Source organism: Gouania willdenowi, chromosome 1, assembly GCF_900634775.1.
Source record: "Gouania willdenowi chromosome 1, fGouWil2.1, whole genome shotgun sequence".
NCBI classification, from domain to species: domain Eukaryota; kingdom Metazoa; phylum Chordata; class Actinopteri; order Blenniiformes; family Gobiesocidae; genus Gouania; species Gouania willdenowi.
Genome location: NC_041044.1, coordinates 4,871,988 through 4,894,160, shown reverse-complemented (window position 1 = coordinate 4,894,160; position 22,173 = coordinate 4,871,988). Strand labels below are relative to the sequence as shown.

The window sequence follows — 22,173 nt, the reverse complement described above, 5'->3', positions numbered from 1 at the left end:
TACAGGAAAGAACAAAGGACTTTGGTGTATTTTTAGAGTCATTTTGTAATATTTTTTCTCATTTAGAGAATTTTTCTTTCATGTAATTTCATGTTTCCCGAGTCATTTTTGTGTATTTTTATTGTCCTTTTGTGTATTTTCTCTCATTTGACTTGTTTATGGCGTCACTTTGTGCAGTTACTTTAGGGGCCGCAGAAAATTAGACAAAGGGTCGAATTTTGTGGCCCTGGGGCCACCAGCTGACCATGTCTGGTCTAAGATATGACTCAGCAACATGTTTCTCACCAGTTCAGGGTTTCTCAACTGGTGGGTCGAGGCATTTATAAAACAGGAAAAGTTAGGAAAAAGATCTTGTGTTTACATTTGGATTTATTATTACAGAGGAACAAATAAAGAGCTTCCTCTAGTGGATGTTTCTCAAAATGCGTCTGTCAAATCTGGACACTTATGATAAGAGATTTATTCTTGACAGTTCATTAACATTACAAATAATTGATCAATTAATCCTTCAGTTCAACAACAGCTAGATTATTTTATTTGTTTCTGTATTACAAATAAAACCATTGTTAATGAACCTGAATTCAACCATCAAAACCACAGTGGTGTAGGTTTCCACTTTTACTTTTGGCATTTCTAAGCTGCCTGTAAATGTGTTTAGAATTTATATTATTAAAACACATTGGAAAATGATAAACAATATCCTCTATGTTTTTCTTAATAGATTTGTGTGGTTTACATGAGTCTTGTTTCTTTAAAACACACCAAATAGTCATGATCCAAGCCTTAAGATTTATACAACTATTAAAGATAGTAAAGTCTTATTTTTCCTCCACAAAACGTGTTGATATTGATTGTAATTTTGTCTTTTCATTATTGCAAAATGCATTTAAAATGATTGTTTGCTTATAAAAATAGTTTGTGTCGTTATTTAAATTCCTCATATGAATCACTTTAAATGTCTTGCTACTAAAATGTGCTACATGATGATGTTTTGTCTTATTTGTCTAATACATTATTTTATGTCGTGAAAAATCATAGTTTTAATCACAAAAAAGGTTGATTTCCGGGTTGTCTGACACGCATCATCGGAGGACCAATCATGAAGGAGATCGCCTTAGTGGGCGTGTCCTAAACGTGACCGCACTGAGACGCAGTAACGCTCGAGCGTTAAAAAGTGTGCTTTCAACTTGAAGCTGAAACTTCTTCAGTCTCTAATATTCCTGTGAATATCAGCACTTTTACCTGCGCTTTGGACACAAATAACAACATTTCTACATCTGCAAAGCCAACGATGGACAAACTATTCCAATCACGTAAATAGCCTCGATTTATAAACATGTTTACTTGGTGTTTTCGATAAATTGGTGACTGATTGTTGCTTTCAGCTCTAATTTATCACTCACTTTTATTTCATCACTTTTTCAGATTCTAAGCTTGGGTTAAAACTTCACTTTGATTCAAACTTTTGAAGCTACTGTTAGATGTTTTTTTTTAGGTATCCTACTTCCTCAGCACCAATTTACGTTTTGTCTTTTTTGTTTTCTTTGACCTTTTTCTACATGTCGCCTGTATTAACCTCATCAATAGAAATATCAATGTGTAGAGGCTTAAATAGGGCTCATTTGTTGTATTTTTATAACTTTAAAGTTGACAATTACCCTAATGTAACCCATTTAACTGCAGTTGTGTTTATTATTTCACCTTGGTGTTTGTTTTTAAAACTGTAGAGCATGATGCAGCACTGATCCATAATCCTACCGTTTAGAACAGGGTTTTTCAACCTTGGGTCATGACCCCATGTGGGGTCGCCTGGAAATAAAGTGAAGTGACCTGAAATGTCTATTAATGATAAAATAAAAAAAATACTGATTTAAATCATGATCTGATGTTTTTAATTAATTACTTTTGTTTTTTTAAAAATCCCCACATACAATCTCCAACAACTGCTTTCTATATTTTCACTTTCTCAAATATAGATGTCGTTAAAATAAAATGCAATATAACAATATCTGAGCTGTCACTTTCTGCACTAATCCTAGATATTCTGTATTTGTAATTGTAACACAATATAACAAACATGATCAAATACGAACTTTAGAAAAAAAAAGTTAGAAATGTGTCAAATAAAAATGGGGTCACAACAAAAAAAACAAAGAGAAAAAAAGGTCAGGAACCACTGCTTTAGAAGTTTAGTGACTATAATGAACTCCCTGTATCTTGTGTTTTTCAGCTTCAATGAGGACTGTCATCGTTCTCAATTTCTTAAGGAATGCGAGTCAGATGCGACACCAGCCGTACCTTTACGCCCAGGCCTGCACTGACTTTACAATGGACTGGCCCTCCTGCAGACCACCTCGGCCTGTGTTTTCAATGTATGGACCTTTCTACTCTCAACCAGTTTGTGGTGGTACCCACACCTGGGAGGAAGAAGGCCTTCTGATGGATCAACCCATCACGCCTCCCAGTATGAGCCAACCTCCTGAGGTCACAGAAAGCAGATGCTCTCCAAACCAGCTCAGCTTTGGTTCCACTGGTCCCAACGCAGCTCATGTCTCTGACATTGGTGGAGATCACTTATACCTCTACAGTCCTATCTCTGACATGTCTGGATGTGTGGCTGACGGCTTCCCTTTGCAGCGACAAACTGTTACTGAAGCTGAGGAATAGAATGTTTAACCCTCAACAAAACCTTTCATGTGTTTTTAGGGCAAGTTCCAGCTCAGAGAGTGTTCGACTGGTGAACACTTGCAGAGGAAATACTGTATATAATGTATATAATCATCATATCCCTTTTGTTAAATCAAATATTCAGCATTCAAATTGTGAGGTGTTATCTAATCTGTTTTAAAATCTTCATATTCATGCTTTTTAGGTTTTAGTAATGTTGTGGAAAAATTCTGTCTGATGAAATAAAAATGAGTGTACGACAATAATATGTCTTAGTGTGGATTTATTCAGGATCCTGAAGGAACATAATTTACAGAGACAAAGAAGTGTCTGCAAAAGTGAAGAAGATAAAAAGAGAGCTTACATGTTTGACCACTGAGAGTTCCAGTTACCACAGAGGGTTAGCAGTCACCTAGTGAGGCTATATTAAGGGTTATTAATTTAAACATTTTACAATTATTTTATTTTTTTTATCATAGTTCATAAGACCCTAAAAACTAGGGTAATTAGACATACAAATTCAAACATTTTGGATTCATTTTTTCAGAGATAAGGCTATCATTAAACCCTAAAAACTAGTTCAAATATGATGAACACATTTAAACTGGGGAAAAATTGCAGTAAGGCATGAATAATGAGAACAATGAAAAACACCCAAATTTCAAAGGTAAGACTATACTAAAGCATTCAAATTCCAAAATTTAGAATTTTTTTTTTTTTTTGCAGATAATGCTATCATAAGACCCTAAAAAGTTCAAAAAATATGATCAAACTCAAATTAGGGCGAAAATGCAGTAAGGCATCAAAATTCAAAAAATTTTGGATTTTCTTTTTCTTAGATAAGGCTATCATAAGACCCTAAAAACTAGTTTAAAAAGGTGAGCACACTTCAACTGGGGCGAAAAATGCAGTAAGGCATGAAAAATGTGAAAAACACCCACATTTCTGAGGTAAGACTATAAGGACTGTAAGGTATTAAAATTAAAAAAAATTATTTTGTTTCTGAGATAAGGCTATCATGAGACCCTAAAAACTCGTTATGAGCATATTTAAAATGTGGCAAAAATGCAGTAAGGCATGAAAAATGAGGAAAATGTGAAAAAAGCCAAAATTTCGGAGGTAAACATGTTTAAAATCTTCATAGTTATGTTTCTTAGGTTTTAGTACAATTGAGGAAAAATTCTATGTCTGATGAAATAAAATTGAGTGTATGACAATAATATGTCTTCATGTGGATTTATTCAGGATCCTTAAGGAACATAATTTACAGAGACAAAGAAGTGTCTGAAAAAGTGAAGAAGAAAAATGCTTACATGTTTCTATCTGGACAGATATCAGAGGGTTGGCCTTCCCAGCAAAAACATGATTTCAGTGTCCGAGAAAAAGTACTATTATTATTTGCACCATAGTATATAGTTATCTTTAAGATGTAAATCATTGTTTTAATCAGAGATCAAATGGGTTAAAAGTGACAAAAAATGATGGAAAATATGGTGAAATGGGATTTTAAAAACCACCAAAATTGGTTAAAAGTTGCAAATTAGAGTGGGTTTAAAATGGACAGAAAAAGTGGAAAAAAGGGCTTGGAGTGTCAATATTGGCCTAAAAATTGCAGAAAAGGTGGTTGGGATAATGTCATTTAAAATATAGGAACATTTAGTTTAAACTGGAAAATAATGGGCATGACAAATTGTGAATGTGGTGAAATTGGCCAAAATAAGCATTAAATATGGTGAAAATAAGTTAAAAGTGACAATAATGGGTCAACATGTGACATTAGGTGTGAAAAGTAGTGGAAATAAATGCCAAACATGTTTAAAAAGTGTAAAATTGTGCAGAAAGGCCAAGGAAATTTGATGGAGAAGTGGCAGAAATGGGAGTAATGTAGCAAAAATGTGTCATAAAAAGTGATGAAAATAGGTTAAAGTTTAGAGGATATTTGATATAAAAACATGCGTTTAAAAAAATCTTGGCAAACACTATCACTAGTTTTTACCTCATTTATTTTATTACTAGATTAGTTAAATCTTCTAGTTTAATAAAACACATCGATATTCTAATCAAATCCAGACTTTATCTTCATGTTGGAAAATGTTGGAAAATGTAACTTTCTTATATTAATAAAGACAGATTTTTCACAGTGAGGGCCACAAAAATATGATATATATATATATATATATATATATCTCAGTTGTTAAGTGAAAGTGTTTAGAATCCGACAGTTCCCAGAGGCTCCTGAACGCATCCCGTCCAACATGGCGGCGCAGCGGAGGAATTTGATACAAAGTGTGAGTGGAAGCTGTTCTTTTTCATCCCTAACTTTCACTTTTACATCTCCACTGTACTTCTGCTCATTGTTGCCTTTATCTCTTTCGTCTCACCGTTTGGTTTTGGGCTTTATTTTAATTTTACTTAAGTCTGTCTGCTGTGTTTATTGATGCTAGCATCGTTAGCTCACTAGCTGTTTTGGTTGTGACTGTAAAGCATTTGTTTCCTACTTAGCATCACAAATCTGCTGCTGTTAGCTTAAAAAACAAACAAACAAACTGTCATTTAAAACTAGGCGATGACACCAAATAGTGAATGTCAGGCATTTAAGCAATAATGATAACTTTGTAGCTTTCGCAAAAACAAGGTGCATTTGCTCGGCTGCAATTAATATATTGATCATTAGCCTTAATAACAATAACTACCGACTTAATACTTAATAGGCCACACTGATATAACAGACTCTCTGGAAGTGTGCTGTGGTATCTGACACTAGAAGCCAGACAATGATAAAAGTTAGGCATTTTTTGGTCTCTTGCACTTGTCAAAAAAACACCTGAAACATTTTTACTTGACAGAAAATAATATTTCACAATGACTTAGAACAACGCTGTCTAAGTCATTGTGAAATATTATTTAGGGCCACAATGAAATACATTTAAAAAATCTGGACACTACAAGATTAAACTCGTAATATTTCGAGAATAAAGTTATAATTTAATCAGAATAAAGTCACATCTTAATAAAATCGTAATTTTATGAGATTAAAGTCGTAATATTTCAAGAATAAAGTCGTCATTTTATGAGAATGAAGTTGAATATTAATATCGTAGTATTTCAAGATTTAAGTCATAATATTTCAATATTAAAGTCGTAATATTTTGAGAATAAAGTCGTAATATTTTGAGAATAAAGTTGTAATTTTATGACAATAAAGTTGTTTCTTTATAAAATCATAATTTCATGAGATAATATTTAGTTGTATTTTAATGAGAATAAAATCATATTTTAATACAATTGCAGTTTTATGAGATTAAAGTCACGATATTTCAAGATTAAAGTTTTAATATTTTGAAAATAAAGTTAATTTAATGACAATAAAGTTGTATCTTATTATCCTATTATGTTAAAGTTTTAATATATATACAAAATATTTTAGATTAGTCATAGTATTTTGATAAAAAAGTTATATTTTATGAAGACTAAAATCATATCTTAATAAAATCATAATTTTATGAGATTAAAGTCATAATATTTCAAGGTTAAAGTCATAGTATTTTGAGAATAAAGTTGTAATTTTATGACAATATTCATATCTTAATAAAAATGAAATTTTATGAGAATAAAGTCATAATATTTCAAGAATAAAGTTGTAATATTGTGAGATTTAAGTCATAATATTTAACATTAATGTTGTAATATTTAGAGAATAAAGTTATAATTTAATGGGAATAAAGTCATATCTTAATAAAATCGTAATTTTTTGAGAACAAAGTTGTATCTTAATATCCTATTATGTTATGAGATTAAAGTTGTAAGTTTTTTTTAAATTAAATTCATAACTTCTTCCTGAGCGACGACATGGAACTCATTAACTGGTCATTGAGCGCCATTGACAAAATTTTCTCAACGAGGCAATTGCTTCAGCACGAAATACCGTGTCCAAAGGACACATACCCAAGTGGATATGTCATGGATGCACGAGGGAGAAGCCAGATGCTCTGTCTCTCCTGGCTGACAGTGGAAGATGTGGAGGACATCTATCTGCTAGGGGTCATGATCTTTGGCCTGCTAATGATGGGGGTATGTGTATGTGCATGTGCCTTTCTGATGCATCGTATGCTGAGGTGACTTTCAGAGGATATGAAGGTACTCCGAAAGAAGAAGAACTTTTCGTTTGGAGAGTTGGAGGAACGTAAACAACGACTGGAAAAGAAAGCCCGAGGAGACACGGAGAAAAAGGACAGTGAAGAGGAGTAACAACAGGAACAATGACTGCAGACGAGAACACATCACATAAAAAAGGACAAAAAAAAAAAAAAAAGGGAAGAAACGAGGTTGGATGTAAAATTATCTGTGTTCAAATCAGGGGACGGATCTGGATGAGCATAATGCTTTTTTCCGTCGCCCTTTCCGGCATGCAAAAGGACAAAAAACCCAAAAAAAAACCAAAAAAAAAAAACCAATGATGTGATTTTGTTCTGAATGTCAAATGAATTTCTGTGAATGCAACCATGTCAGAAATGAACTGAATAAATAAATAAATAAAATATTTTGATTAAAAAGTTATATTTTAATGAGAATAAAATCATATCTTAATAAAATCATAATTTTATGAGATTAAAGTCTTAATATTTCAAGATTAAAGTCGTAATATTTTGAGAATAAAGTTGTAATTTTATGACAATAAGGTTATTTCTTTATAAAATCGTAATTTTATGAGATTAAAGTCATAATATTTTGTGATTAAAGTGGTAATATTTTGTAATAAAAACACCAATCATACATAGATTTGATTACTGTTGTATTGGGTTATTGACTTTAGTTGAGAATAATGATCTATTCTAATGTATTGCACGCAATGTGTTTCCGTTTCCTTCTACACTTTAACACACACAGTATAACTATATAGTTTGTAGTTATAGAATATGGTTATAAGGACTAAAAAACACAATGTGTCTGAGCAGCACCAGAGCTGGACCGATGACCTGCCTCTGTGTCAGATGTGTGGGGTGGGAACGGCCCCCAACTGTGTGTACGGACCGGACGGAAAAGGAACCCAGAGCCACCCCAACGAGGACGGACACCTCAGGTTCAGGTACGGCCTCAAAAACTCATTTTAGTTCAGGGTCCAAATCCAGACCACTTAGATCTGAAGTGGAGCACAGATTTTAGGATGGATAACAAGCACTTTCAACATCATTGTGCCCTAGTTTACACTTCCACCTACTAATGATACTGTATATACATTATCTAAGCAATAAGTGACAGGTACCAGTCCCTGCTAGAGCTCCACTGTAAATGTCCTTGTTTTTTTTCTTCCCCAATTTTTTATTTTAATTTAGCAAAATTGTGCTGAATACTTTGAGGAAAATTGCAGGATTTTGAAAATCCACAGTTTTTTTTAATTAAAAATGACTGCCATCATGTGACATAAATACAGGAAAACTGCAAATAATTTGTAGATTTAGTTGATATGGAGGTGCTGAGATACTTACAGTTTAATTATTTAGTAATGTACACAATAATTCACAGTTTATAAGATTAACTTTCTTCTGTGGGGCAAATTTAATTCTTTAAAGGGACGGATTTGGCCCCCGAACTTTGAGTTTGGCACATGGCGCATGTCATACCTTTGATACTGCGATAATATTGAGTCTTAATGCATATTTAATTCGAAGCAGAAAGACATCCTTTCATTAAATGGGCAGTAACTTTTATTATTATTATTATTATTAATAACAATATTAACAATATTAATAATGTATTGCTTGCATTTATATAATACCATAGAGTGTTTATGGTGAGAGCAGCAGCGTGCCTATAACTTCAATTAATGAATTCAAATTAAAATGTTATTATTTAATCTTTTCATAAAAGTCAGTTAATTTTTTTTTAAAATAGATTTTTGTGAATATTTTTAGGAAACATTTGAAAAGCTAAGTGCTGCAGTTAGACGATGTAGAACAGAGAGAAACACAGAAGACTGATGGAAGTGGGAAGACTTTTAAGGAATAATTGTATCTTTGAAGCAAAACTTGGTTGTTTGTACATTTTTATTTGGAAAAATTCAATAAAGAAAACAAAGGCTAATTTAATGATTTGACAGTAAGTTCACAATAAAGGATCATTGTTATTGTGTGATAGAAGTGTGACTTTAACAGAATATACGCTGTTATTCTGTAGTTCTTTAGGCTGTAAAGTAACTGTCTGAAGGTACTTTTGTTTCATCTATATGTTCATATTATTGTGTTCCTAATGTTTACATTTGGAACAAGTCATTTAGTACTTTTTCATGTTTTGTTTTTTTGCTGTGCAGTTATTCCTATTCCCCACTAGGTGGCACTGTTGGTCAGGTTTTCACATTGCAACAGAGTGAAGTCTTATGTTTTATTGATTAAAACAGGCATTAAAAGTTGTCTTTAACAATGTTAAACAGGTGTATATATATATATATTTTGTTTTTTTTATAATCCATGATGATAAACCTTGTTACTACAGCTGTTAAAAGGTCTTTCAAAGCTTTTATTTTATTGCAAAGCTTCTTTCTCACTGTGTGAATGAATCTCTCCTGTTCTTCAGCCTTAAGTGTTTGTGTTTTATTAGCTCTGTCGACTTTCTTGTTGTTGCATGTTTTTTTTGTGTGTGTATGTGTTTGATTCTATGTTTTGTGTGTGTGTCGGTGTTGTCAGAGGTGAGGATGGCTGCTTCCTCTACGGGGTTTTTAACGGTTACGACGGCAGCAGAGTGGCCAACTTTGCCTCCCAGTGTCTGACAGCCGAGCTTCTGCTGGAACAAATCAAGTCCAGTCACACGGACGCTGACGTACGCAGGATCCTCATACAGGTCTCTGTGCAACACACACACACACACACACACACACACACGTCATGATGTTTTGTAAAGTTTTCACTTATTTTGTGTTAATTTCTGTATATTTTTGTACATTTTGTGTATTATTGCTGTGTCGTGTATTTGACTTTTGTATTCAGTGTTTTGGGAGTCATTTTTTATTGTAATTTTGTGTGATTTTTTTTTTTTTGGGAATTTTGTGTGTTTTTGTTGATTTTTGGAGGCATGTTTTTGTAGTCATGTGTTTTATTGGTTTCATTTTGTGTATTTTTGTTGCCATTTTGTGTGCTTGGTGTCCTTTTGTGTTGTTTTGTTTATTTTTTGGAGTCATTTTGGGATTATGCTACGAATCTAGATAATTATTTTCTGGATTTATCTCTGTTAGCAGATTTCACCTAATCAAACCTTCCCTGTCAGAGAGAAGCTGTCCTACGAAGGTTGATAAAAACCTGCTAATTTAAGCCATGTGTTTTCAGCCTCTGTACATGCGCGATTCCATAAAAGGGGTGGAGATTGCAGCGTCTGATCAATCAATGGAGAAACTTGGCAGAACAACCTTTTTTTTACAATGGAGGAACAGCTTTTGATCTTGAACAAATATAATGAATTTAAATCCATGATGACACCGAAGAGCCACAGTGTTAGTGCAGCGCACCAGGAGAGGGAGCTTTTATACTCGCTCAGGTCTGATCCACTTTATAACCTGTTCCCGGCCAGTTTAGGTGTTGCTTAAAGCTGCAATCCAGAGTTTTTGAGAAGCGTCTCGATGTCCCGCCTTAAACAGCCTCACTTTCTTCCACTACCTCTGTCAATCTACCAGAAGCCACGCCTCTACTTTTCTGCACGTGCATCGCGGAACATAACAAGGTTGCATCGGGTCACATTGATATGTCTATGGGTCAGGTAAGAACCAAAATCATATTTACCTGTTTGCTGTTGTGACGCACGGCTTTGTTTCCGTGCACAGTTCTGCTTTAACTTTGATTGACAGTCTCAAAAACAGGAAGTTGAAGCCTATTGGCTGGGTGCTCTCAGCGATCGTTTCCATTTGTATAGAGGTTTATAGGATGAAGGAGGGGCTTATATATATTAATGTATATGAATGACCACCGGCAGTAGACCATAGTAAAAGACATTTCAAAAGAATCTTACATAAACATAGATTTCTCAGAAACTCCAGATATCAGCTTTATCTTTAAAATTATGAAGAATTAAAATCTATAATTCTGACCAAAAACAACACTGTTGTTACAGAAAAGGCAGGAACGAAAGAACACAGGCAGAAAGCTGCTGACACTGTTATCAGTAAATGAAAGGATTAATTTATCCATTAATAATCTTTATTTCCTAAACGCAGCTGTCAGATCTGCACCAACCAGGATCTTCTAACAATGGGCAGGTCGTTTCTAAGAGAACTGATTGGTCAGGAGGCGGGGCTTTAGTACTCGCTATAATCCTAGCCAGAACAAAACCTGGTCCCAACCAGGTTAGTCGTTCAGCCTAAGTTACCATGGTGATTTAGGTCCGTAAGATGTTAGCGAGCTTCGTAGCACAGCACACACTGATTCAATCCCGGATGTGAGCGCGATAAGAGGTAATCTAGCTTCGTAGTATAGGCTCTTTGTGTTTTATTGATATAGTTCTGTGTATTTTATTTGTCTTTTTGTGTATTTACTTTCAGGGCTACCAGTGTCCCATGTCTGCACTATATATATATGTATAGAGAGAGAGAGAGAGAGAGAGAGAGTCCATTATTAGTTTCAGCGTTATCTCATCTAAAGCAATAGGTTTAGATGCTGTAAATGTTAAATATCCCGTGTAAACGTGGAGATGATAAACAGTGAGAAACCAAGCATGAAATTACACTGTCACTCTTTTTTAGTTGAACAACTGTTAGTAATTGCATTCACTCCTCACACTCATATATTTGACAAGATGTCACATGACATCCTGTGTCATGCACTTTAGAAGAAGTTGTTAAAGTGAAGTGAAGTAAAGAAGAAGTGTGATTGTGGGATTTTTTGTTGCATCAGAGATGATAAATAATTATTTCTTCTGACATTGGCTTCATATCCATGATTAAATCTGCAGTGAACAATATTTACAGTATGTTGTGTAACAATCATTTATTAAACGCAGCTCCAGTTTAATGCAAATTTAAAAAATGTTGAGATTATTTTGAAGTTTATCTTTTCCAGATGAAAGGATTCTTTCTGACTCCCTCTTATTGTTGTTTTCAGGCGTTTGATGCGGTGGAGAAAAGCTACTTCGAAACAATAGGCGACGCTCTGGCTGAGAAGACTCACCTGTCCAATTACCTCTCGCCACACAATGAGGTACACACACACGCACACACACACACACACTGTAAAACATCAGTGTATTTTAAAGCTTTTGTTGAGGCTAGAATACAGTGACAAATAGGATGTAACGATTCACTCAACTCCCGATACGATTCGATTCACGATACTGGATACGATTCTCTCACGATTTATTTTACAAAATGGGACTGTAGACAAATGATGACTGAAAAATATTCTTTTATTTTTTGGGGGGGAAAATACTGTATTATATTCCTTTTATTTTTAATTGTCAAGAGAATCCCTTGATAAACTATTCAAAACAATGCAATTTAACTAAAAATACATCTTGAATGAAATAAATAAAGGAATAATACAAATGAAGAAGAAGCCTATTCATTTAAATTCTGGTTCTATAGTAAACAATGCAAAACTCCATAATAGTTCTTTTTCTTTTTAAAAGTGCAACTAAAAATGGATTTTGTGCCTTAACAATTGGACTTTAAAAAAAAAAAAAAACAGTCATTGCACTGTATTTACGTCAGATATTTGTTTGGACCAGCAGAGGGCACTGGTAACCCAGTGGTCGGTTGCCATGCAGTTCTTCTTGCAGCGAAGAAGAGATGCTATGCGTTAGTAGACAGAGCTAATAGAAAAACGTGACTTTTACAGATATTCACGTAATATTAGATATTCTTTCGGTGCTAAAGGGGTAAGGAATCGTTTATGAACATGTTTAAGAGTAGAAGGCGGCCAGAAAGAGAGTAGTAGGAGATTCCGCCCGCTGCCTATATTTCTGGACAAGAGAAGGATAAATATATAGCGCCCTCTGCTGTTAAAATAAAGTATTGTGATTAAATTTTCACAGTATCGATGTGAACCGTGATACCTATGAATCGATTTTTAACTGCCTTACGATTAATCGTTACATCCCTAGTGACAAACCATTTAGTAGAATCTAGATTTGAATCAAAAACTCTGAGTCTTTCATGTTATAATGTGTCAGCGTTGAAGAGGTGAAACATTTTACATGGGTTAGTAGTAGGTGAGTGATTAAAACATAATTTTGGTTTACTAGTACGCTCTAAAGATGCGTTCACACCTCATAGTCACACACCTTTAACATGGCTGAGTATTTAGGGGAGTGGTGGCCTAGTGGTTAAGGACGCTCAGCTTGTAATTGGAGGGTTGCCGGTTTGAATCTCACCCGGGCCATGTAGGATGTTGAGCCTTAACCCCTAACTTCTCCCCAGGCAGCTGCAATATGGCTAATAATTACTTGTAATAATGACTTATTTTGTAGTGTGAAATGTTAGAAAAGGTTTGATCAAGTGATGTCACTCAAACAAAGAACAATAGTCACCAACAGTAGGTATGAGAAAAACTGACCCATTTATTTTTAACCAATTGGTTACATACATTTTAACATAATATCTACAGTATTCTACAATTGAATAAAATAAATAAAAAATGAATTTGAATTAAAAAAAAAAAAAAAATTGGAAATTTGAATCCGATATTTGTTTTCAGGCCGATATCAGATCGGGACACCCCTAGCAAATATTCTTTACAATTTTTTTTTATATGCTTCAGAGACTTTAAAAAAAGGGAGTAGTTGAGCTGAAATCATGTGAGATTACATGGTGAGATCTTGAAATGTCTGCTAGCTCATCAGACTCTGGTTTAACAGGAACAATCTCATAGAAAAGTGTGATATGGTCCCTAAGCATTATATTTGGAACCTTTAATTACCGCCAAATGTGAATCACCTTCACGTTTTTGTGGGCCGGTCAGAACCTGTCGTTCCACCAGCTCTCTTCTCAGAGTCAGAAGGTGCAGGAGCGTCTCAAGGAGCTGGAACAGGAAGTGTCGGGAGGAGCCACTGCCGTCGTAGCTCTGATCTTTAGCAATAAGCTCTACGTCGCCAATGTTGGTACGAACACACACACACACACACACACACACACACACACACACACACACACACACACACACACACACACACACACACACCCACACACCTTGGTTTAGTAAAGAGTACACGTGTACACTCAAAATTACTTACTTTGCTGTAATATTTCCCCCAAAAAACTCTTGTGCATTAAATTATATCTAAGTGAGAAAAAAAAAAAATTATATTTATATATGTATATCTATCCCTATAAAAGCAAGGGAGGTGGATGTGTGTGTGTGGAGCAAATATCTCCCCGAGGCGGTGCGAGTTCGACCTGAAACTCGGTCAATGGGTTCCAAATACCCCGAGTGTGTGTATCTGTTATTTTGGAGTAAGTTGGTCATTTCAAAATGTTTATTTTAATTTTATTTCACTTCTGGACGGCCCCGAAATGAAACCTGTTCAGCTTTTGACCTCAGGGTGTGAGGGGGCGCTAGCGCACCATCTATATCCATTTCACTACACAGCTCCTCAAGCGAGCAAGAGTCACTCCCTGTGCCATGCTATCGTTAGCTTCTCAAACACGGGAGCTCTCTGACTAGATCATTTGAAACCGTCAGCCACTGGTGAGTCTTTAACAGACACGTTTCCCATTGTTTAAACCATATAACTGTTGCTCAATAACGCGCTGTTTCACGAGAGTCGGTTTTGACCGCAACCTGTTCAATACTCCATCTGGAAAACTGCGGATTCTCTGTGGTGTCGTGCATGGAAGCTAAGCTTTGATCACTCGGTTCGAAGGCAAAAAATGAGTTTTGTTTTTTTTGAAAAAGATGGCCGAATTGTAGATAATACTTTAATTTACCTACTCACTCATGTAGTTTGGAGCTCTATGTTTTGTTTTGCGCAGTTTGGTTGTTTTTCTGATTGGCGCTACCATCACTATGGAGTTTGGTTATCAGCGTCTCAAACATTTCATGGAACACACACACACGGTATTTATTTATTTATAATAAAAATATACTAAATGAGTAAAATGAAACACAACAAAATGCACAAAAAGACAACTGAAAGAATACAAAATACATGACATTACAGAAAAATACAATGCGGGTGCAAGAAGGAGATGAATGTATACACACACACACACACACACACACACACACACACACACACACACACACACACACACACACACACACACACACAGTATTTATAATAAAAATGTGTAAAATAAAACAAGTTTGAAATCCTTACGACCTACGATTGCTGATCGAGAGCTGGTCGTAAGGTGTTAATCGCTTCTCGTGACCCCATGTATACTACACGATGCACGACACACGATCTAGCAGAGACTTACACGATCCCACAAAATAGTCGCACGAGTCGAAAATCGGCTCAAAATGGGCCAAAAATCACACAGTGTATGCCTGCCTTAAGATAGATAAAATAAATTATCTAGTAATATATGCTTTGAATTCTGTAAAATCAGAGCAACATAATTAATTTTTTTTAAATGTATACTTGTACTAGAATAATAATAGTTCCTGTTCATGATAATCAGTTTGAGATGGGCAAACAAGTTACATTAATATTGGATTTTTTTTAATCTGTGGCAGTCTTGTAAACCAAGTGCAGTTTCAATAATTTAACATTTCTCTAATATAAATAATAATAGATTGTAGCATCTTATATTGCCTTACGTGGCCTATTACTCAGAAAGCTGGGACAATACATGCAAAACATATATAGAGCCATTAATCGAATTAAGAATAATAGATAAAGTGGAATTCCGGACACCTACTAACAAACTGTTGAAAAAATCTAGTGCAATAAAACATGGATATAATGAGGTTAAAAGTGTTGGAGATTGTGTTCCAAGTAAGTAAAAAAAGCCTTCCTTTGGGTATTATTTCACTTTTTAAGCCGAGCTACAGGACTCAAAACGCCCTCACTTTGTTCTTCTTTTTCTTGTTGTTGTTGTTGTTGTTGTTGTTGTTGTGTACACCAGTTAAAATCACTACTCCTCTGTTATTTGGTAGATATAATCTATAGATGTTTACGCATTGATGCTCAGAGCCCAATTTCTCATTTATTGGCGAGTCAAATACTACGACGTTTGGTGGTACCAAATCATTGGCACATACAATATAGAAATGGGGCCCATTACCCCGTACATGCCACGGGGGTCTCATTTTTCAGATGACTACTAGATGAGAATGCCGGTTGGTATGAATACTCTATGAATTAATATGATGAGATGCTCAGGGCCCTTTATTTGAAATGGGACTCAGGGGCCCAACCTCCATTTCCTGTAATTTCCAAATGTATCGGAACATAGTCGTGTGATGTATCATTTCAAAGGTAATTCAACGTAGATTACGATTATATCTCGCACAATTCCATTAGGGACACTTTTTCACACAGGGCCATGTAGCTTTGGATTTTTTTCTTCTTCATTAATAAAAGCCTTCTTTTAAAAACTGCATTTTGTGTTTACTTGTGTTATATTTGACTAATGTTTAAAAATGTTTAATGATCTGAAACATTTAAGTGTGGAAAACATGCAAAAAAGTAAGAAATCAGGAAGGGGGCAAACACTTTTTCACACCACTGTGTGTGTGTATATATATATATATATATATATATATGTGTACAAGTACCTTAAAAATAGTTCATCAAACAAGTTTGAGTAGATGTGATAAGTTACTTTAACCCATCGAAATGTAATTAATCCAGCCTCACTTCATTACAGACCAGCGTCATCAACCAACACTTTAGCTCAAAGATTTTAAAATTTATCTTTAGCAGGGTGAGGTTTTTTTTCCTCAAACAATAACTTTATTGACAAAGCTCTGCAGGTGAAGCAAATGGCTGCGTGTCAAGGTCAGTGACATTAATCGCACGACGCAACAAATCGATGATGAAATCCGTTGCCAACGCTTTTAATCATCAATTTTTATCGATTTGCTGTTGCACTCTACACCCACTCTGTAGAATCCTGACTTCATCACTGTTAAACTTCAGCTGTTCAGCCATTCTTCAACTGATTTCAGCCATTCAATGTCCAGCTGTCTGTTCACTTTCAACTAAGACCTTCAACTAGGGGTGTAACGATTCACTCAACTCCTGATACGATTCGATTCACGATACTGGGTTCACGATACAATTCTCTCACGATTTATTTTACAAAATGGGACTGTAGACAAATTTTTTTTGGAAAAAAAGAATACGGTACTATTTTCCTTTTATTTTTCATTGTCAAAAGAATTCCTTGATAAACTATTAAAAACAATGCAATTTAACTAAAAATAAATCTTGAATGAAATAAATAAAGGAATAATACAAATGAAAATGAAGCCTATTAATTTAAATTCTGGTTCTATAATAAACAATGCAAAACTGCATAATAGTTATTTTTCTTTTTAAAGTGCAACTGAAAATGTATTTTGTGCCTTAACAATTGGACTTTAAAAAAAAAAACAAAAAAAAACGGGATTGCACTGATTTACGTCATATTTGTTTGGACCAGCAGAGGGCGCTGGTAACACAGTGGTCGGTTGGCATGCCGATATCTTGCAGTGAAGAAGAGAAGCTATGCTAGCAGACAGAGCTAATAGAAAAACGTGACTTTTACAGATACTCAAGTAATATTACAGATATTCTTTCTGTGCTAAAGGGGTAATGAATCATTTATTAACATATTTAAGAGTAGAAGGCAGCCAGAAAGAAAGTATTAGCAGACTCCGCCCGCCGCCTACACTTGTGGTAGTACTGCGATTCAATTTTCAGAAAATCAATATCAACTGTGATACCTATGAATCGATTTTTAACTGCCTTACGATTAATCGTTACATCCCTACCTTCAACACATTTCAAACTTTTTCAATCTTTTTTCAACCGATTTCAATCTTTTTCAACCAATTTCAATTTTTTTCAACCAATTTCAATCTTAAGCTATTGCGAGGTTATTGCTATTGCGAGGTTATTGCTATTGCGAGGTTATTGCTATTGCTCGGTGAATGCTAATGCTAGGCTAATGCAAATGCGAGGCTATTGTTTACACTAGGCTAATGCTAATGTTAGGGTAACGCTATTGCTAAAGTACGGCTAATGCTAACGCTAGGCCGATGCTAAACTAATGCAGTGTGACACGGGCCAGCACCTGCATCGCCACTTGCATTTTCTTGAGGAAATGCAAATATTCTAGTTGTAATTTAATATTATACAAATATTGAATAATAAGACAATAACAAAATCAGATTATTTACAGTTATAACCCCCAACACAGTAGATCGTGAAAAGCTGTCCATGGTAGAAGGAGCTTTCGAGCTGAAGATATGTGGCCATTCCTGCTCTCTACCTTGGTAAATATGGTAGTTACTCCCAAATTCTGGTTATTTCCTATAAATAATTCCCAGGAATTTCCAGAGCTTAATTTGCCGTGGAAATTCACCAGAAATGTTCCCCCCCTTTGCAACCTTAATGGGGTCATAGGTTGAGTCACTCATCCGTTCATCTGCATATTCATCAACACTTGAAGAATAAACTAGTAATGCAAGCTCTTTGGAGAGTTCTCACATTTCAGTTTTGAGTTACTTTCCAGTTAAACAGACACAACATGAGCCGTTGGCACTGACTCAAGGTAAATAAACAGGAATTTGCAAACATTCAGAGATCATAAACGATGAAGGCGGGATGGGACGAGAACAAACACTTTCTAGGTAGCACTGGCACTGTTGAGCGATCAAAATCAACGCTGTGATTTTGATCCCCTACACCAGGGGTGGCCAGTCCTGGTCCTCAAGAGCCCCTATTCAGCATGTTTTAGATGTTTCCCTCTTCCAACACACCTGATTCAAATGATCAACTCTGCAGAAGCCTGATAACGATGCTGGCCATTTCAATCAGGTTTCAAAAGTTTTAGAACACCACACTCTTTCCAGTTTTTTACTGATGATTATTCAGTTTATTGTGTCATTGTACTCTGAAATGAAAGCATAGAATTAATAAGCAATTTGAGTTGAAAAATAAATCATGGAATCTATGAACAATAATGTTCACTTGATGCTCAATAGGGTCTGGTACCACAATGTGTTCCATCACTGCGTAATGCAGACAGAGGGGGTTAGAAGTAACCAAGAAAAGTGTGAACACCTGTAGGAATCAGTAGCACCAGCTTTCAAGGCTGATTCTACCTTCATTGCTGCAGAACAGCTTTAAATCGTGAATCCACTTTGTGTTCCCTGAAAGAGGCCTATTTGTATCATTCTGAAATGTACTTTTGGGTAACCAAACCTTTTTTTTAAGCCCTGGCTGTTCAGTTCTTACCTTCGTACCATTTCAAGCTATTCATTGGACTTGCACAACTTGAATTGCAATAAATAACTGGAAAGATTGTTCTACACTTTTGACTGGCAGTGTACATTTCTACTACAAGTACCCTTTAAATAATATGAAGGATTCATAGTCATGTCAGAGTTTTGATCATCCCAAAGTTGATGCTAGTGGGAGTTTTTAGCCCCAAAAGTTTATTTTACCTTTATGATGGTTAATCACTTGGCAGTTTTTAGGCCGGGCCACCGGACTCACAACGCCACACACTTAGTTGTTGTTGTTGTGTACACTCGTTAAAATTGCTGCTACTCTGTTATTCGTGAATAGATCGGGCTGAAATTTGGTAGCTATGATTTATGGATCTGTATGCATTGACACTCTGAGCCTGATTTTTGATTTGGGGCCCAGGGTGCCAAAAGAAAAAAAAATAACAAAGTTCATTTCTCAATTATTTGCAAGTCAAATATTACGACATTTGGGGGTACTGAATCATTAGCACATACCAATAAATAAATGGGCCCCATTACCCCGTACATGTCACATTTTTCAAAATACAACTCCTTTGTTAGTTCCCGTTAGATCGGAATGCAGTTTGGTATGAATACACACACACCCCAATTCCGGTTATATCTAAATTTATAGGAACATAGTCGTGTGACATATCATTTCAAAGGTAATTCAACCTAGTTTTTAATAATGCATCGCACAATTCGATTAGGGGTCCACCCACCTTTTTTCAGCAATTTTCATTAGTCGTTTTCTCATTTATTTGTTAGTCAAATATTGCGACAGTTGGTGGTACCGAATCATTGACACATTCAGTACATGGTGCCCATTACTCTATATGTGCCATGGGGGCCTCATTTTTCAAATGACTACTCCTCCGATAATGCTTGTTTTACTCGGTGGAACTGAGTCATTTGACTGAATTCTCGGGAACGTGGTACGTGCTATTCGGCCCGGAACTTGTTAACTAAAGTCTTGTAAAACTATACTGTAGACCTTAACCTCTGGGACCTGCAGGTTCTCTAGGATGATGGATCAGTTCTGACTGCATGTGGATCACTTCCAATTCAGTTCATTCACTGTTATTTTTACACATTTAATACTTATTATAATATAATAATAATATAAGAACTGTTTTTACGCAGTTGCTTTTGTTTCATTTCATCAAAGTTGCTCTGGGTAATTTTGATGAAACATGAGCACCCAGAAAGAGGGAGTTATGGGGGTTTGCTGGTTCTCCCCCCGCTCTGCGTGTGTGGGTCGAGAGTTCAGAGCTAACAGAACATCCCATGGCTTCCAAGCATGTTTCAACATGAGGCCGAGTGTTTCCAGCTGTGTGATGATGGGAAATATATTGGACAGCTAAGGTCACCAGCCATAGTTTGAGTAAACAGGGGGGCGGAGCCTACGCTACAGACATTTTACCTGGGATTCTTCAGGAATATGTAGCAGAACTGAAAATGGAACCAAGCTGACAGAATGTCTACGTCCTCAATATGAATATTTAGAATAATGACTAACCTGAGCATTAATACAGGAAAGAACAAAGGGATTTGTTGGTTTTATTGTTCATTTTGTATATCTATGTTGATGTTTGGTGTTTTTGTTGTTGTCATTGTAGTCATTTTTTTGTGTTTTTCTTCTTTAAGTATTTTTGTTGTATAATTTTATTTCATTTTTGTGTATTTTTCTTCTGCTTTTGTTGTTGTCTGTTTCTGGAGTTATTTTCAGTATTTTGCTCTATATTTGTATCATTTTCTGTATGTTTGTTGTTGGATTTTTGCTCTTTTTTATATCTACTGCATGTTGTCATTTTGTATTTTTGCAGTCATTTTTGTATATTTTTCTTGTACTTTTTTGATTTTTTTTTGTCATTTTTAGTATTTTTGTTGCAAATGTTTTGGGTCATTTTCTGTATGTTCATTGTTGGATTTTGTTTGTGGAGTCATTTTGTGTATTTTTGTTGTCATTTTTATATATTTTTCAGCTAATTGTGTGAATTTTTTGGTATTCTTGTGTATATTTTTTGTTATCTAAGTCAATTTCAGCATTTCTTTTTTAGGGCTGCACAAATATAGACCGAGGGCTGGATAAGGGCCTTTTAATTGTCGAATTCAGAATTTTCTGCAAATCTTCACACTCCTGCTTTTGTTTGGTTAACTATGTTAAAGCTTTAAACAATGTATGTTTTACTGAGAAATGTTAGCACTTGATATTACCGTTACTTTTTAATATCAAATGACCACAAATCTGAGGATTTATTCACTGTTTATTACACGTTTTATAGCGTCATGTGCAAAGTTTGATTAGAATTTGTAGTTCATTAATCAGGGGATTCATTTTCAAAGTTTCCCCCTCATCACAGCTGTTTAAAGTAGGTCCCATCAGCGCTTTAGATGTTCTTTCCCTTTGAGATGTTCTTGTAACTCTGGGCAAAGCCTGAGCATCTTCATCAGCTCTTTATGGTTTCAGGTTCAAACCGGGTCCTCCTGTGCAAGTCCACCAGTGATGGCCAGAACCAGGTTCTGCAGATCGGTCGACCCCAGAACACAGACAACGAGGAGGAACTGCAGAGACTGGCTGCACTCGGTGAGCTATAAAGTAAACCCTGAACACGTTAGGAGTAACTAGTGCTGTCAGGAGATTAAAAAAAATGTCTAATTAATTAATCTAATTATTATCTTTTTTAATCTCACCTCAAAATTGCTGAAAAATTCCCTCAACTTGAGGTATTTTCATTTAAATTACATTATTGTGGCAGATCAAAATATTGACGTACTGTATAACAAAGTGGCTTTATAAAGTCATTTATTGTTTGTTATTAACAGATGCAGGCGTAACATTTATATTCCGCTGTGTTTGAGACTAGTCCCGTGGGCTACGTGTCATATTACTGTGTACTTTTGTCAATCTCCAAATAATAGAAAATACAAATGAAATAAAACATCATATGTAGTGCTATAAGTTAGCACATCATAAACAGTAAGAATACTTTTCTGATGCCGAACTTGTTGCTTTTTTTCTTCTTCAGATAATAATATGTATCCAGTGAATCACGGCGTGCTTGCAGCATGTAACAGTTAGCACTGTTCGAGTGTCCGCGCTGCTACATGTTTAGCATTGAGGTGC

At 35.3% G+C, this 22,173-nt stretch overlaps 1 protein-coding gene across 1 annotated transcript in view; it reads left to right on the top strand.

Moving 5' to 3' along the window:
• Nucleotides 1-4,894: 4,894 nt before the first annotated feature.
• Nucleotides 4,895-22,173, top strand: part of tab1 (TGF-beta activated kinase 1/MAP3K7 binding protein 1) — a 29,164-nt gene continuing 11,885 nt past the window's right edge. The window contains exons 1-6 of the mRNA XM_028457273.1: nt 4,895-4,955; nt 7,623-7,753; nt 9,348-9,501; nt 11,748-11,843; nt 13,602-13,740; nt 21,517-21,633. Coding sequence (XP_028313074.1) covers nt 4,923-4,955; nt 7,623-7,753; nt 9,348-9,501; nt 11,748-11,843; nt 13,602-13,740; nt 21,517-21,633 — 670 coding nt within the window. The 5' untranslated portion in view covers nt 4,895-4,922. The remainder of the gene's footprint in view (nt 4,956-7,622; nt 7,754-9,347; nt 9,502-11,747; nt 11,844-13,601; nt 13,741-21,516; nt 21,634-22,173) is intronic.